Source organism: Chelonoidis abingdonii, chromosome 5, assembly GCF_003597395.2.
Source record: "Chelonoidis abingdonii isolate Lonesome George chromosome 5, CheloAbing_2.0, whole genome shotgun sequence".
NCBI classification, from domain to species: Eukaryota; Metazoa; Chordata; order Testudines; family Testudinidae; genus Chelonoidis; species Chelonoidis abingdonii.
In genome coordinates, this window is record NC_133773.1 from 63,166,826 (window position 1) to 63,181,414 (window position 14,589).

General features: G+C 39.4%; 1 protein-coding gene across 1 annotated transcript in view; it reads left to right on the plus strand.

The window, feature by feature from the left end:
• LOC116824066 (uncharacterized) overlaps positions 1 to 14,589 on the plus strand; it is a 108,051-nt gene that overhangs the window by 71,417 nt on the left and 22,045 nt on the right. The window contains exons 14-15 of the mRNA XM_075066744.1: positions 5,076 to 5,115; positions 6,094 to 6,145. Coding sequence (XP_074922845.1) covers positions 5,076 to 5,115; positions 6,094 to 6,145 — 92 coding nt within the window. The remainder of the gene's footprint in view (positions 1 to 5,075; positions 5,116 to 6,093; positions 6,146 to 14,589) is intronic.

Below are 14,589 nucleotides of genomic sequence, written 5' to 3' on the forward strand. Positions count from 1 at the left end.
TCCTCCAAGGACACTAGGGAAGTGATTAAGAACTGGTTCAGAGGCAAGCAATAGCGCCCTGAACCTACCCCAGAGAAGAGAAAGCGCGAGACCCAGCAGAACAATACCGGCAATTTGCCACACACCTTAGAGACTAGCAAATTTATTTGGGCATAAACTTTCGTGGCTACAACCCACTTCATCTGAGGCATGGAGTGAAAAATGCAGTAGGCAAGTATAAATATACAGCACATGAAAAGATGGGAGTTGCCTTACTCAAATGGAGGGTCAATGCTAACGAGGCCAATTCAATTAGGGTGGATGTGGCCCATTCCCAACAGTTGACAAGAAGGGGTGAATATCACAGAGTTGAATTGGCATCGTTAGCACTGATAACTGCCCCCATACATATTTTTAAATTCATTTTTAGTGAAGATATAATACATGTTTTAATAAAACGGAAACCAGTGCTGAGCCCTTCCCGTCACTTATGCATATTGCCCCCCCAAAGGTCCACCTCACCATGGGCTCTGTAGTTTATAGTTAATTTGGAGATATACCTATCTCCTAGAACTGGAAGGACCTCAAAAGGTCATTGAGTCTAGCCTCCTGCCTTCACTAACAGGACCAAGTAGTGAAGGGGATGATTTTGCCCCCCCATCCCTAAGTGACCCCCTCAAGGATTGAACCCACAACCCTGGGTTTAGCAGGCCAATGCTCAAACCACTGAACCATCCGTCCACCTAGTTGAGGACTGCATGGCGGGTAAGGTAGGGAACACAAGTTTCATAGACAAGTTTCTTTAGCACAGTACATTTTACCTATAAAGCATACAGATCTTTAAGAAAAACTACAAAAGCCTAAATGCTCTGTCTCCTATGTTTATGTTCACTTCTTGTGAGTCTTAGACCAGTCAGTGTGTCAGGCAAGTAGGGCTTCCTGCGTCCTGCAGTTCTTCTGTTGGCAGATGATGGTCAGACGTGAAAGAGAGAGTCTAGAGCAAATCCTGCCTTTAAGTAAGGATTCTGTCCCCTTTGCCATGTGACCAAATGATCAACTGCAGCTGGTTAGCCAGGAGGTCCAAGCTTCCACCTAGTCTGAACTGCAAAAACCGCTTTCATCCAGCCCAGCTTTTCTCTGGCAAAACCAGGGGTGAACCTCTTGACTGGGAAACAGTTACAGTTGATGACTCCTGTGTTAGCCCTTCAGAGACGTGTCAGGAATTTTAAGCTGTCCCTTTGGTCTGTTTTTTGTAGCACTACGCAGCTAGTTATATACTCAAAATGTAGGTCACATTCTTCAAAATGGCAGTTGCATTGTCATTTGCAGATTACAATTTAATATAGACGTATATCCATCTGATACAACATGTTCCTTAGCTATCTAATATAAATAAATAGGAAGTAGAATCTTCGAAGAAATACACGAAAGATAATGCATTTGAGTCAAAATTAAAATACTCAGATGAGTTTTATTCAAAGTACACCAAATTTGAAGCTTATGTAAAACAAATGAGTGGCTACTGTTGAGCTGCTTTTAGTCAAATTTCCACAATAGGTTTTGCAAGTTAAAATGCACTACACATCACACGATGACTCTTTAGTATTATGAATAGGTAAAGAGATTGATTCCTTGCCTCTTCCTTGAATTATCTCTAACTCAAGGGTGAGGCGCTTCTTAAAAAATCAGTTTTACTGTATTAATCAAGTGCTGATCAGACTGGGTATTACATACAATGTAGTTACAACAAAGATTTTATTACTGAGAACCATCAAACTGCCATCCTTTGAAGAGACTTTTGTGAAACAGGTGAATTCAGTTCTGAACTGAGCTCTGTTTATTGCAAATAAGCGTTCATGATTTCATGAAGCGATTGTAAAACTGTAGAAAAGACCTTTCCTATCTCCACAGGAAATACGTGCATCCTCCCTCTGTGCTGAGAGGGAGGGGCTGGGATTGGTGCCAGCAGCATGAGCACTTGAATGGCAGCCATTTTACTCCAGCTGAAGCACATTATCTGGACACACCAAGGAAGCACAGAGGGCAGCTTCTCAGCAATCGGAGCTGCCAGCTGCACCCTGAACCCGTTTTACTTGGCATTTCCACCACACCAACATATACACCTCTACCCTGATATAAGGCAACCCAATATAACATGAATTTGGATATAATGGGTAAAGCAGCACTTCGGTGGTGCGGGGCTGTTCACTCCGGTGGATCAAAGCAAGTTCTATATAATGCGGTTTCACCTATAACGCGGTAAGATTTTTTGGCTCTCAAGGACAATGTTATATCGGGGAAGAGGTGTATCTGGAAACATGGCTACTGAACATGTTAATGGGAGTGGTACTAAAGAGCCCATGGATACTTCTGCTACATTTACCCATTCTAAGCATTTCCAGATTTTGCTTGTTGCTGGTTTACAACTGCAAGTTGCTGAAAAACTAGATGGGGTTTACCTTGTGGGACTAGCTGCACACAGTGACCTAGATAAAAGACCTATTGACGTTGTAAAGGAATTTAATAAAGAAGGTCTGTTGGCAGCGCATCAGCCCTTTAAAGACCCTAACGTCTCACATGTTCAGAACAACAGTGCTTTTTTTATGTCAAGACGACACATGCAGAGATAAAAACGGGACCAAGGTGGCAGAGCAGTATAGAGCAAGGTGAAGAAAAAGTTAAGGTACTCTTGAAAGGAACAGGTTACACATTGATGTAACTAGTGGACAGAGGAAGTATGGTGGTCTCTCCTCCAGAACGTGTGTACTCGGGACAATATCCTTTTGTCAGTACAGAGATTTTTGTCCAGCAATATTCCAGGAGATTTACTTGAGGATGAGCTTGTTCCATATTTGAGAAAGCTGATCATGTCTGGGATGAGCACTTCATGATGGGTCAGTTAATGGGTCTAAATATAGGATATATTTTTGTCACTATGCGCTAAAGAGGCAGCTCAGGAGGCTGCTAAATCAAACTGTATTTGTAACGGAATCATCGGGTGTGTTTCTGTTGAGGTCCTACAGGAATTGGTTCTTGGTCCCCAGGTATTTAACATTTTTATCAATGACCTGGAAAAAAACCAAAATCATCACTGATAAAGGTTGCAGATGACTCAGTTCGGAGTGACTTGTAAATATGAAGAGTACTGGTAACTGATATAAACCAATCTGGATTGTTCGGCAAGTTGGGTAGAAGCAAACAATATGCATTTTACAGTGGCCAAATGTAAAGTTATATGTCTAGGAAAAAATAACTTAGGCCATACTTATAGGATAAGGGAGTCTACCTTGGGAAGCAATAACTGTGAAAAAGACTTGAGGGTCCTTGTGGATAATCAGCTGAACATGAGGTCCCAGTGCTATGCTGTGGCCAAAAGGGTTTATGTGATCCTTGCATGTATAAACTGGGGAATCCTGAGTAGAAGTGAGGAGGCAATGTTACCTGTGTATGTGGCACTGGTGCGACTGCTGCTGGAATACTGTGTTTAGTTCTCGTATGCACAGTTCTAGATGGCTATTGATAAATGGAGAGAGTTCAGAGAAAAGCCACAAGAATAACTAGCAGATAGGAAAACTTGCCTTATAGTGATGAACTCCAGGAGCTCAATCTGTTTAGTTTAATCAAGAGAAGGATAAGGGGTGATTTGATCAGTCTGTAAGTACCTACATGGGGAGCAAAACTGATAATGGGTTGTTCAATGCAGCAGACAAAAATATAACAAAATCCAATGGCTGGAAGTTGAAGCTAGACACATTGACTAGAAATAAGGCACAATTTTTAACAGGAATAGTTACCAAGACTTGTGGTGGATTGTCCATCACCGGCAATTTTTAAATTTAAGTTTGGACGTTTTCCTGAAACACTGTAATTCAAACATGAATTCATGGATGTCCTGTGGCCAGTATTATATAGGATATCAGGTTAGATGATTGCTGTGCTCCTTTCTAGCATAGTAGTCTTGGAATCCATGAATTCTTACTAGTAAATGTAATTGAGGGATGCCATTAGGGATGGCATTGTCACAGGCCTCCTAAATCATAACCACATAGAAATCAACTTCAGCTAATGTGCTAGAAGTAAGTGAAGTTCCAAGCTGAAAGCTTAGCTGTCTAAAAATGGTGTACTAGCTTTCTTTTGGAAGCAGCTAGAGATTTGAAAGGAGCTCAGATTTCTCTACTGTTCTTCCGAGGATGCTGTTATGTAAAGACTATGTTGAAATATACTGCTGCATGCCTTTGAAATTAATCTACCAAAGCACATGTTGCTTTTCATAGTTCTTTAAAGGTATGTCTACTCTGCAGCCGGGAGCAAGCCTCTGAGCCCAGGTACACAGATTTGTGCTAGTAGGGCTTGCACTAGCACACTAAAAGTAATTGTGTGGACATTGGGATATAGATGGAGGCTCAGGCTAGATACCCAAGCTTGGACCCACCCTACCCCCTGCACCTAATATCTACCCTGCTATATTTAGCATGAGTCCGGGCTGGGAAGCTTGCTCCCAGCTGCAGAGCAGACATCGGTTAAGGACTCTACATACGAATGCTTTACTGATTGATTTCTAGATAAAAACTAACCAGTAAAGCATTTCCCTGTGGCATATGACTGTAATTTATCAATGCTGTGTATGCACGATGTCAGTCATTCAAAAAATAAATAGCAAGTTATTCACAATTCTATAATCATTTTCATAAAAATAACAATTATTTGCATTAAACAAACTACAGTTTGGTTGAAAATCGTCTGTCTTTTTAACAAATAATTTGTTCCTTTTCTATCAAATTTATATATGTTTTGGTTTTGAAAATAAATTCATATTTATGATTAGGGACTTTCATGAATGTTTGTAAACCATTTCAGATGTTTTGTGAAAACTGCAATTTCTTTCATCAATTTCATAAAAACATTTTTGTTTCGTGTGTCTGGTGTAACACATTTCAGTCATTATATTTCTAGGGAGTTATTACACACAATCTCCCCAGCATTTTGTAAGAGGAAATCATAGGAAGGGTTCAGGGTGTAATAATATCTGAATTACAGTTGTTTGGGGAAAAAATCTATTAAGAAATTAACCTGTTTTATTTTGTTTCCATTTTTAGCACCTGGTCTTAGTGCAGTTGTTGGAGGACGTCCAAGAGGGTAAGTTCACTTCTGATCTTCCCTTGTTTTACTGTGTGCATATAGTATCCTTTTTTTAAAAAAAAAGTCCAGTTGTGTCTTGCATTATGTCTACTACTGGTCACAAGATGACAGTCATACTGCAAAATTCTTGTTAAATTAGCAGACTTCTCTATGTGGTTGTTGGTCACCCCATATTTACCTCAGGTGAGACTCTATCCAGGGTCTTAGTGGCAACATCTCTACTAGGTGAGCCATAAGGAAAACTGTGCTAACTTTGTTTCAGCTGGAATTGGCTCTTTAACCAGCTAAGAACTGCACTTAGATCATTTATGCTTACAAAACCGTCTCCTTTTGTAATCATAAGTTGAAAGCTATGAAGTAGATTAGCTTTAGAGTAATTTTGAGCATCCCTATAAACTGGTTTTGGATCAGTATTTTTTTCATATTTAAAACTCTGTAGATGACTTAAATCTGTTTTAAATGTACAAACTCACACTTCTGCTCTCAGAAGTAACTGTTCTCATGACTAACTGTGAACAGTCACAGTAGAAACACCTCAGAATGGTCAGGGTACTCTGATTGGGTACTATCTTTAACTATCATAAACATACTCTGAGCATATATTTGTGTCAGTTTTGTCTAACCACCTGCAAAATACAATACCATATTGGACAGATATTCAGAAGGTACATGAATTTTAATTGGTCATCCTCGGTTTTATAAGCATATTAATGATACCATTTAAAGCTGCCTTGCCCCTTTTCCTTCCCTTTTTTATTTCACTTTCTTAAGAAATAAGGCATTTCAGTCATTATATTTCTAGGGAGTTACTATGCTTTTTAGATACACCAAAATAGCTCAGAAAAGCATTTCTGATCATGACTTTTAACTCCTATACTGTGGATTTTCAAATGCCGAATGATCTTAAAGATGAATAATCTGACGCTGCATTTGTTTCTAGTTATATTCATTATATCTGTTGCTTTGTATGTCCAGGTCTCCAGTTCTGAAACCATTTTTCTTCCTTTATCCCAAAAGAAATGTCAAGGTAAGAGCCTTAAGGGTGTGATCCTGTTCTCGTTGAAGTTGGAGGATGGAAGGATAATATTGATTGCACTGGGAACAGAATCAGGCCTTAAAGCTGCAAAATCTATTAGTGAGTTTTATGAAAAGTATATTTTTCTAGCAGATTGTTGTGCCACAAAAAATGTTATAGCCATCTATCATAGATTAATTTTAAAATACTTCCTTGCTAGTGATTACTGAAACACTAGATTACTCCCAATAGGTTTCTAGGACTCCTGTCTTTGCATATACACTTTAATGTAAAGAGAGTTTGAGAGAGACAATTAAAGATATTACTTCATTTACCTTGTGTGTCTCATATCCTGGGACCAACATGGCTACGACAATACTGCAAACATTATAAATACTGCAATATATTAACTTAAATTAGTGGTCTTGTTGTGAAGGCAGTGAACTGGGAATGGTGTGAAAATGGGAAAGCTAGAGGAGATGGACAAAGGCAGGAAATGAAAGAAGTAAAAGCAAACTAGAAATTGTGAAAGACATTACACCTTTAGCAGAACAATTGAATTAATATTTTTACAGGATTTGCTGAAAGCTTAAAAAAATCTTGCCCTGGTAAAAATATTTCTTTAATAGAAGAAAAATGCCTTTTTCTAAATGGTTATAAGGCAAATCTAACACTGCAAAGATGACAACAAAGTGTCAGGTTCGCTGTCCTGATCCAGGTGTAACTGAGGAGACTGTTATGTGCAAATAATCTGAAAGAATGTAAGCAACTTGAGACATGGACTGCATCTGTGAGTTTATACAGTGCTTTGCACAATAGGGCCCAAATTCTGATTGGGGTTTTGGGGGGTATTGCTGCAATGTAAAATTAATAGTAATTAAAATACTGTAAGCAATTTTTGAACTGCAGTAACAGAAAAAGGAGCAAGCTGTTTGTCACATGTGTTCACTGTATGAATTATGATGTGATCTGATAAACAGTAGTTCAGTACAATACATGCCTCTACTAGAGATTAAATTTTAAATGACTATCTATACAGCCTAAGGTATTTTATCAAATATCTTGTCCTTGCCAAATCTGATGTACAATAGACCTTAGCCTATTACTGTTTAAATTGATCAGATTAAACCTAAAATAGTTAATAATTTTCCAGGCTTGGTAAAATGCCTATTGAGATTAAATAGTAACCTAATCTAAGTCTACACATGGCATTTAAAGTGGAAAAAGTCCCTTTTTTGCACAAAAACTATGGGAGCGTCTATACTTGCCAATGACTTTTTGCAGTAAAACTTAAAGTTTCACCACAAAAAGAAAACCACCTCCCTGAGAGGTGTACAGCTCTTACCAGTGATGCTTTTGCAGTGATGTGCAAGCAAAAACACGTTCTTCCTGTTTACACAACTTTTGATTTCCAGGTAATCAGACATCCATCCCTCCCCCTGTAACGCCCCGGGAACTTTGAAACTCACCTTCCTGTTTTCTTGGCAAGTACTCACTTATCTGGCCAGGTAACAATGCCTGCTCCAGGGAGCAAACAATCCCCTGCTTGGAGCAATGGTGAGCTACTGGAGCTGATCAGTGTTTGGGGAGAGGAGTCTGTGCAGGGACCCAGGATGCCCCTCGATCACCACCCCCCCTCCCTCAGACCCATCATCAAACTGGAGAGAGCTGCACTGTGGGATAGTTGCCCTAGAGCGCTGCTCTCATCAGTGATGAAAGTGCTGCTAATGTAAACACTCTGAAGCCTGAGGAAGTAAGTGAGTAAACAAACCAGCGCTTTACTTTCATCAGTGACACCACAAAAACTCTGCAGGTATAGACATAGCCTAGCAGAGAAGGAAAAGCAACAGCTTTCTACTTCCTCTTCCCTCAAACAGAACACCTCAAAAACCTTACTCATTCAGCCTCATCTCGTGTACGTTCTCTATTTGATACATTGATAGGTTTAATCAACAATTACGTTGTATGTGACCTACCATCATTAGAGGGTGTCATTACATAAATACTGTAAATTCTTTGATTAAGAATCTGGAGCCCTGCATCAACAGAAATGGTCTACATGTAGACTGTAGTGCGGGTATGGGATGGATTAACTGCTTATAATGTAGGAGTTCACTTAGGGAGAGTCTGACTCCCATTCAAATAAACATACTTCAGCATCTGCCCTAAAAAGAAGAGTATTACTTAAGGAGATTTTTGAATGTTTTAATGTTGCTACAATAAATTCTCTCTTTGTGCTCAGTAAATTAGTTTTTGTTTCCTTTTTTGGTGAAAAGGAAGGATTGTTGTTTTGTTTATTTCTCTGCTCATATACAGTTGTTCCAACTGAGCAGACAGCATTTATGGCTTTATAGCTGAAAAAAGTTACTTAACTTTTGTTAAAAGGTGGCCTTATTTGAATACATTAATTTAAAAAAAACCTGAAAGTATTTGTCAACCTAACTTTAAAAAGAACTCACCAAAATCCCAGCAAAAATATCGAAGGCAAGAATATTTTTTCCAGAATATTTTATTACTTATAATCTCTTCACGTAAACTTTAGAGATCTTGTTAAAAGCTCACAAATTGTGTATGCTGCTCCACACTGACTACTGCTTACCAGGCAATACTCTCATGCTCTTCAGACCAACATAAGGAGTTCTTTTGTGACATATTTCAACAAGAGAAATGGATAACGTTAACTGGTGTGCCCTAGCAAACTTTTTTCACCCTGAACATGGTTAGTCTCCAACTAGACCAGCGTTTCCCAAACTTTTGGCCACAGAACACTTTTTAGCCTATTATGGAACACTTACGATATTTTGTAGTCATTTGGTTTTCAAATAAAAAAATTGCGTTATTTATGCTCAAATATATTTTATTTTATAAAACAAAGCAAAAATACAAATTTAAAATAACTTGAACTAACAATTTCTAACTGGAAAGTGCATATAAAGTAGTACAAAAATCAAGTGCAAGAATCAAAATTAAAAACAGTGTTCTGCTTAAACTTTTATATATACACAAAAACCAAACAAATTGGATTTTTACTAGGAAAATCTATTTTTATAAACAGAAGTAGAAATTTGGATTTAATGGGATTGGTGTTTCTGCATTTTTCTATCACAAATTCGCTTATTAGGAATAATACTGGAAAGTTGAATCGTAATGTCAGGCGCAGCATCAAGTCTGTTCCTGTATTTGGTTTTTGTTGCAGTATAATACGAAAATCCCATTTCACACAAATAAGTTGTAGCAAAAGGAAGGAGCACTCAAACTGCATGTTTAGCCTTTTATTAGCACTCAAACTGCATGTTTAAGGTACTCTTTTATTAGGCTGCTCAAAAAATTATTCAGTGGAAGATCCTTAAACTTTTGTTTCAAATCAGAAATTAAGTCAATTAGGCTTTCATAATCGTGTGCAGTAAAGCTGACTGGTTTGGCTGTAATTATGAACAGATTTCAAACCCAAGCATTATCAATAGTTGTAGGAAAATATTCGAATAAAGAGGTCTGCAAGTCATGTAAGTGCTGTAAAATGGTGCTGGAAACTTCTTCAGGAACTGTAGAATTTATTTCAGTCAGAAATTCATGTACTGTCGTGAAGCAGTCGAAGTTATTCTGTTCTACAGTAGATGCCCAGAATTCCAGTTTCTTTTTTAATAACAGGATTTTATCCATTGTAGTAAAAATGGTCACATTCTTTCCTTGCAGCGACAGATTAATTTCATTTAATTTTGCAAAAATATCTGCAAGATACACAAGTCTCATTAGCCATGAGGAATTTGTCAGACAGTCATTAAATTTTTGTCCTGAATTATCTGAAGTGAAGAATACCAGTAGTTCACTATGAAGCTCAAGAAGTCTCACAAGCACTTTTCCTCTGGATAGCCACCTTACTTCCGTATGTAAAAGAAGCACTTTGTGCTGACTACCCATTTCCTCACACAAAATTTTAAATAACCCAGATTGAAGTGGTCAAGATTTGACAAAATTCATAACTTGTACTGCTTCGAGCACAATTTCCAGATATGCTGGTATTTTTTTTTTTAACTGCAAGTGCTTGTCTGTGTAGAAGACAATGGCTCTTAGTGTTTTCTGGTGCCACACTTATGATTCGCATTCCAGCTCCCGATCATCGTCTGAGCACTGTCAGTACATACATCAATACATTTTCCCCCAATTAATTTCATGCTTTCTGATAATTGTTGATGCAGTTGAATATTTCTTCTCCAGTTGTGTTGCTTTGCAGAGATTCACATAAGAGCAGGTCCTCTTCAATAATACTATTAAATCTATATCAGATTTACTAATGCTAGTACTAGTCGCACAGCAAGTCCTGAAATGCCAGTGGACTCATCTTGCTGCAATGAATACTCATGGCAAGTTTTCAGCCGGCAAACTAGCTCTTTTTCTATGTCATTGGCAAGATCTTTAATATGGCGTGCAATGATTTTACAAATGTACAGCATCTTTTTTACTAGACTGCTCGCTCAACATGCACGTTACAGTATCTTTCACGCAAGGCTTGATAAGCGTTTCTCCAATAGTGTGAGCTTCTCCAGCAAGCGCTATACAGTAACTTACTCGATAAGATGCCTCTGTTGCACTTTCGTTGTCTGTTTTAGCAATTTTAATCATCGAAAGTTTACAATTTCCAAGTGAGTCACTCTTCCTCTTGAAAAAAATTATATATTTGTCTTTGTATTCAGCATGCTTGGTTTCCAAATGCCTACGAAGTTTAGCAGTAGCCAATGAACTGTTTGCTAGTATTTTGCTGCACACGACACACTGCACATCAGGAACATCTTTATTTCCAACACATATAAAACCAAGACAAATAACTTTCATCATACTTTTGTTTCGGTCTTTTAACACTTGCTTCTTGTTTTTTGATATACTTCAGTGGAAAGTCTCTCACCTTGGATAACTCACTAGTACTAACAGATTTTTCAGCAACAAAAGACTGCGATTGTTCATCCTCACTTTGAAGTGTCTCAATATTTTGCTTGTTTATTTCGGCCACAGTTGGGAGTACCAGAAGAACTCGCTTTTCAATCCAAAGTTCCTTCTTTTAGCCACAATTCCATGGTGATTAGGTTTAGTAACAATATTTAAAAATACTGATTTGTCAAATTTTGTTTGTCACAAATATTTACATTGTTGCGAGCAAAGCTAGTTTAGTTGTGCTTACTGCACGCATGGTAAAGTGAATGTTATATTCAACATGGTGTAAAGAGAATGGTATGTGCATACCACTGCAGTTCACGCAGCCTCGAGTTCAAGAGATACGTCACCAACTGAAACGTGCCCGAAAGAGGTAGATGTCAACATGCTTGTGTACCACGTTCTCTTTACGATGATATTCAATATGAGATCTATCAATAACCCAGAAAAAAAGAGTTTTATGTTAATTATAGTCACTCAAAAAAAGTTGTAAACTACACTTCAAATATGCCAAATTTAAAATTAAAAAAAAATTTAAAGACCTTTTCTAGAGAGTGTCCTTCTAGAGAGTAGGAAGCCATCCATGTGCTGAGCCTACCTAGTGAAGTGTCCAGGTGGGCAGATGACCAGGGTACTTCCCCAATGGCTGCCTCACTCCAACTTATCCTTGAGTACCTCCTTCACCTTAGAACCCAGGGCCTGGTGCCTTCCTCCGTCAGGGTGCACCTGGCTGCTATTTCAGCGTTCCATCCGCCAGTCCAGGTTTCTCCCATGCCATGACCGGGCATTTCCTCAAGGGGCTAGACCTGTCCTTTCTGTATGTTAGAACCCCTGTTCCTCAGTGGGATCTAAACTTGGTGTTATCCTGCCTCACGGGGCCCCCGTTCGAACCCCTGGCCACATGCTCATGGTCTCACCTTTTATGGAAGGTAGCCTTCCTCGTGGCTATCACGTCAGCCCGGTGGGTATCGGAGCTCAGGGCCCTGACCTGCGACACCCCCACACACACACACGTGGTCTTTCTCAAGGAAAAGATACAGCTCCGCCCACACCCTGCCTTCCTCCCTAAGGTGGTCTCCGCCTTTCACATGAGCCAGGACATCTTTCTGCCTGTCCTCTGCCCCAAACTTCATGCCTCTAACGAGGAATGCCACTTCCATATGCTCAATGTGCGCAGGACACTGCCTTTGTATCTAGATCAGACTAAGCTATTCCACAGGTCCTTGCAACTCTTTGTTGCTTCAGCTGAGCGCATGAAAGGTCAACCAGTTTCCACCCAGAGGCTTTTCTGGTGGATTACATTGTGCATGCACACATGCTATGACCTTGCAGGGGTTCCCTCACCACCTATCATGAGGGTGCACTCAACAAGGGCTCAAGCCTCATCAGCTGTCTTTGTGGCCCATGACCCTATCCAGGACATCTGTAGAGCCACTACCTGATCCTCAGTACACACGTTCATGTCGCGATTGTCTCCCATGCCAGGGATGACGATTGTTTTGGTAGAGCTGTGCTTCAGTCAGGGAATCTGTGAACTTCTACCCACCTCCATCAGACATAGCTTGCAGTCACCTACTGTGGAATACACATGAGCAAGCACTCGAAGAAGAAAGGACAGTTACCTGTTCCGTAACTGGCATTCTTCGAGATGTGTTGCTCATGTCTATTCCACATCCTGCCCTCCTTCCCCTCTGTCGGAGTTGGTCCAGCAAGAAGGAACTGAGGGTGGGGGGAGCGCATAACTCCCCTTATAGCACGCATGGAGGTGCCACTCCAGGGGTCACAGCAGCACTCCCCCTATGGGTACTGCTAAGGGAAAAGCTTCTGGCATCAGTGTACGTGGCGAGCACACACACCTACTGTGGAATAGACATGAGCAGCAGATCTCAAAGAATGCCAGTTACACAACAGGTACTTGTCCTTTCCAGGAAGAAATCAATTACTGTATTATATTGCAGAATATGGAGGAAGTTCAGTACATGGTGGGTACAGAGCTAAAAAGCACCCAATATTGCCCAAATAAAATATTTCCCTTAAAATGGACTTTCCTTGGGACTGAAGGTGAACATACTATGCAACATGCTTCAACTCTTTTCATCATTCTAGCAGTAAACAAGCCAAGGCTCATCCTGTCGAAAGGTTCCTAAAAACTACAATACTTTTTTTAACCCACAGGAAAGATATTGAGTTGCTCCTTGGTGATTGAATTTAGTTCTAGATGCTCTCACCAAAACATCATTTGGATCTCTACATTTAGATTTCTTGTACTGTCTTTCTGTTTAAAGTGGCATTTGTAGTGGCACTCATCTCAGCCTGGTACATTTCCAAACTAAAGACACTGTCTGTGGAACCTCAGTACTTCATTTTTAATGCAAAATAGTGCTTCATCCAGATCAGTCTTCATCCCTAACATAGACACAATTTTCCATCATGCTGAAGAAGTGTAGTTTATCCTTCCTTTTATCCTAAGATCATTCATCCTAATGGAAAAAAAATATAAGTGCTGTCCTAATTTATCTAAAAAGGACTAAAGCCTTCAGAAATTCATTTCCAATTCATCTTCTGTCAGCCTGCAGTTAAAACTTTGAAATCTACAATTTCTTGATGTCTAAAACTATACATGCTGAACTTTACAAAACAACAAATGCACATTACACCAGAATTGTGTCAATGGGTAGAGAAATCATTTGTATTTAATGAGATCTGCAAAGATAAGTATTTGATCCTCTGTGCACACCTTTCCTAAACATTAAAATTGAATGCACAGGCCTGTGCAGATGCTGCTTTTGGAAGTTTTGAACTGCATGCTAAAAGACCTACTTGCTTCTCACTTACATTTATTAAACTTCTTGTAAGTAGTTTAGGTATTTAATTTGGTTTCCACTGATAACACATACATAGTCATAAGCATAATTCCTAATTCTGAACCTTAGCGTTCGGAAACTAAGATGCTAGCATGAAACCTCCAAGTTTAATTACCAGCTTGGATCTGATAGCGCTGCCACCAGCCAAAAATTCCAGTGTTTGGCTCGCTCTGGTCTCCCCAAAACCTTCCCTGGGGGACCCCAAAACTCAGATGCCCTGAGTCTTACCACAAAGGGAAATAACCCCCCTTCTTTTAAACGCCAATTGACCATCGTATATTGTTATATCTTGGATGAACAGAGACCATTTTATGTAACTCTTTTTTCTTTTTATTACCAAAGCTTTTCCTTTTTTATAAAAAGCCTGGATTGCGATTTTCTTTTCTTAAGTGAAGGCTCTAGGAAGGGGGATAGAATATCTCCTGTGACCAGCAGTTTGGTCTCTCTCAGTCCGTGCAGAAAAAACGTGGACGGAGGTAGGGAAAAAGGCGAGAAGGTATTGGCAGCTGTGAACAGCCTGTAAATCTCGCACTCTCTGTTTTGCATAATTTCATAGTAGGTTTAATGTAACATTAACTTCAGCTAACAATCGCTACCTAAACCCACCGGGCAGGGAGCCCAGGGGAGAAAAGTAAATGAGAATAGAAACTAAGAGGGGAGGGCGGT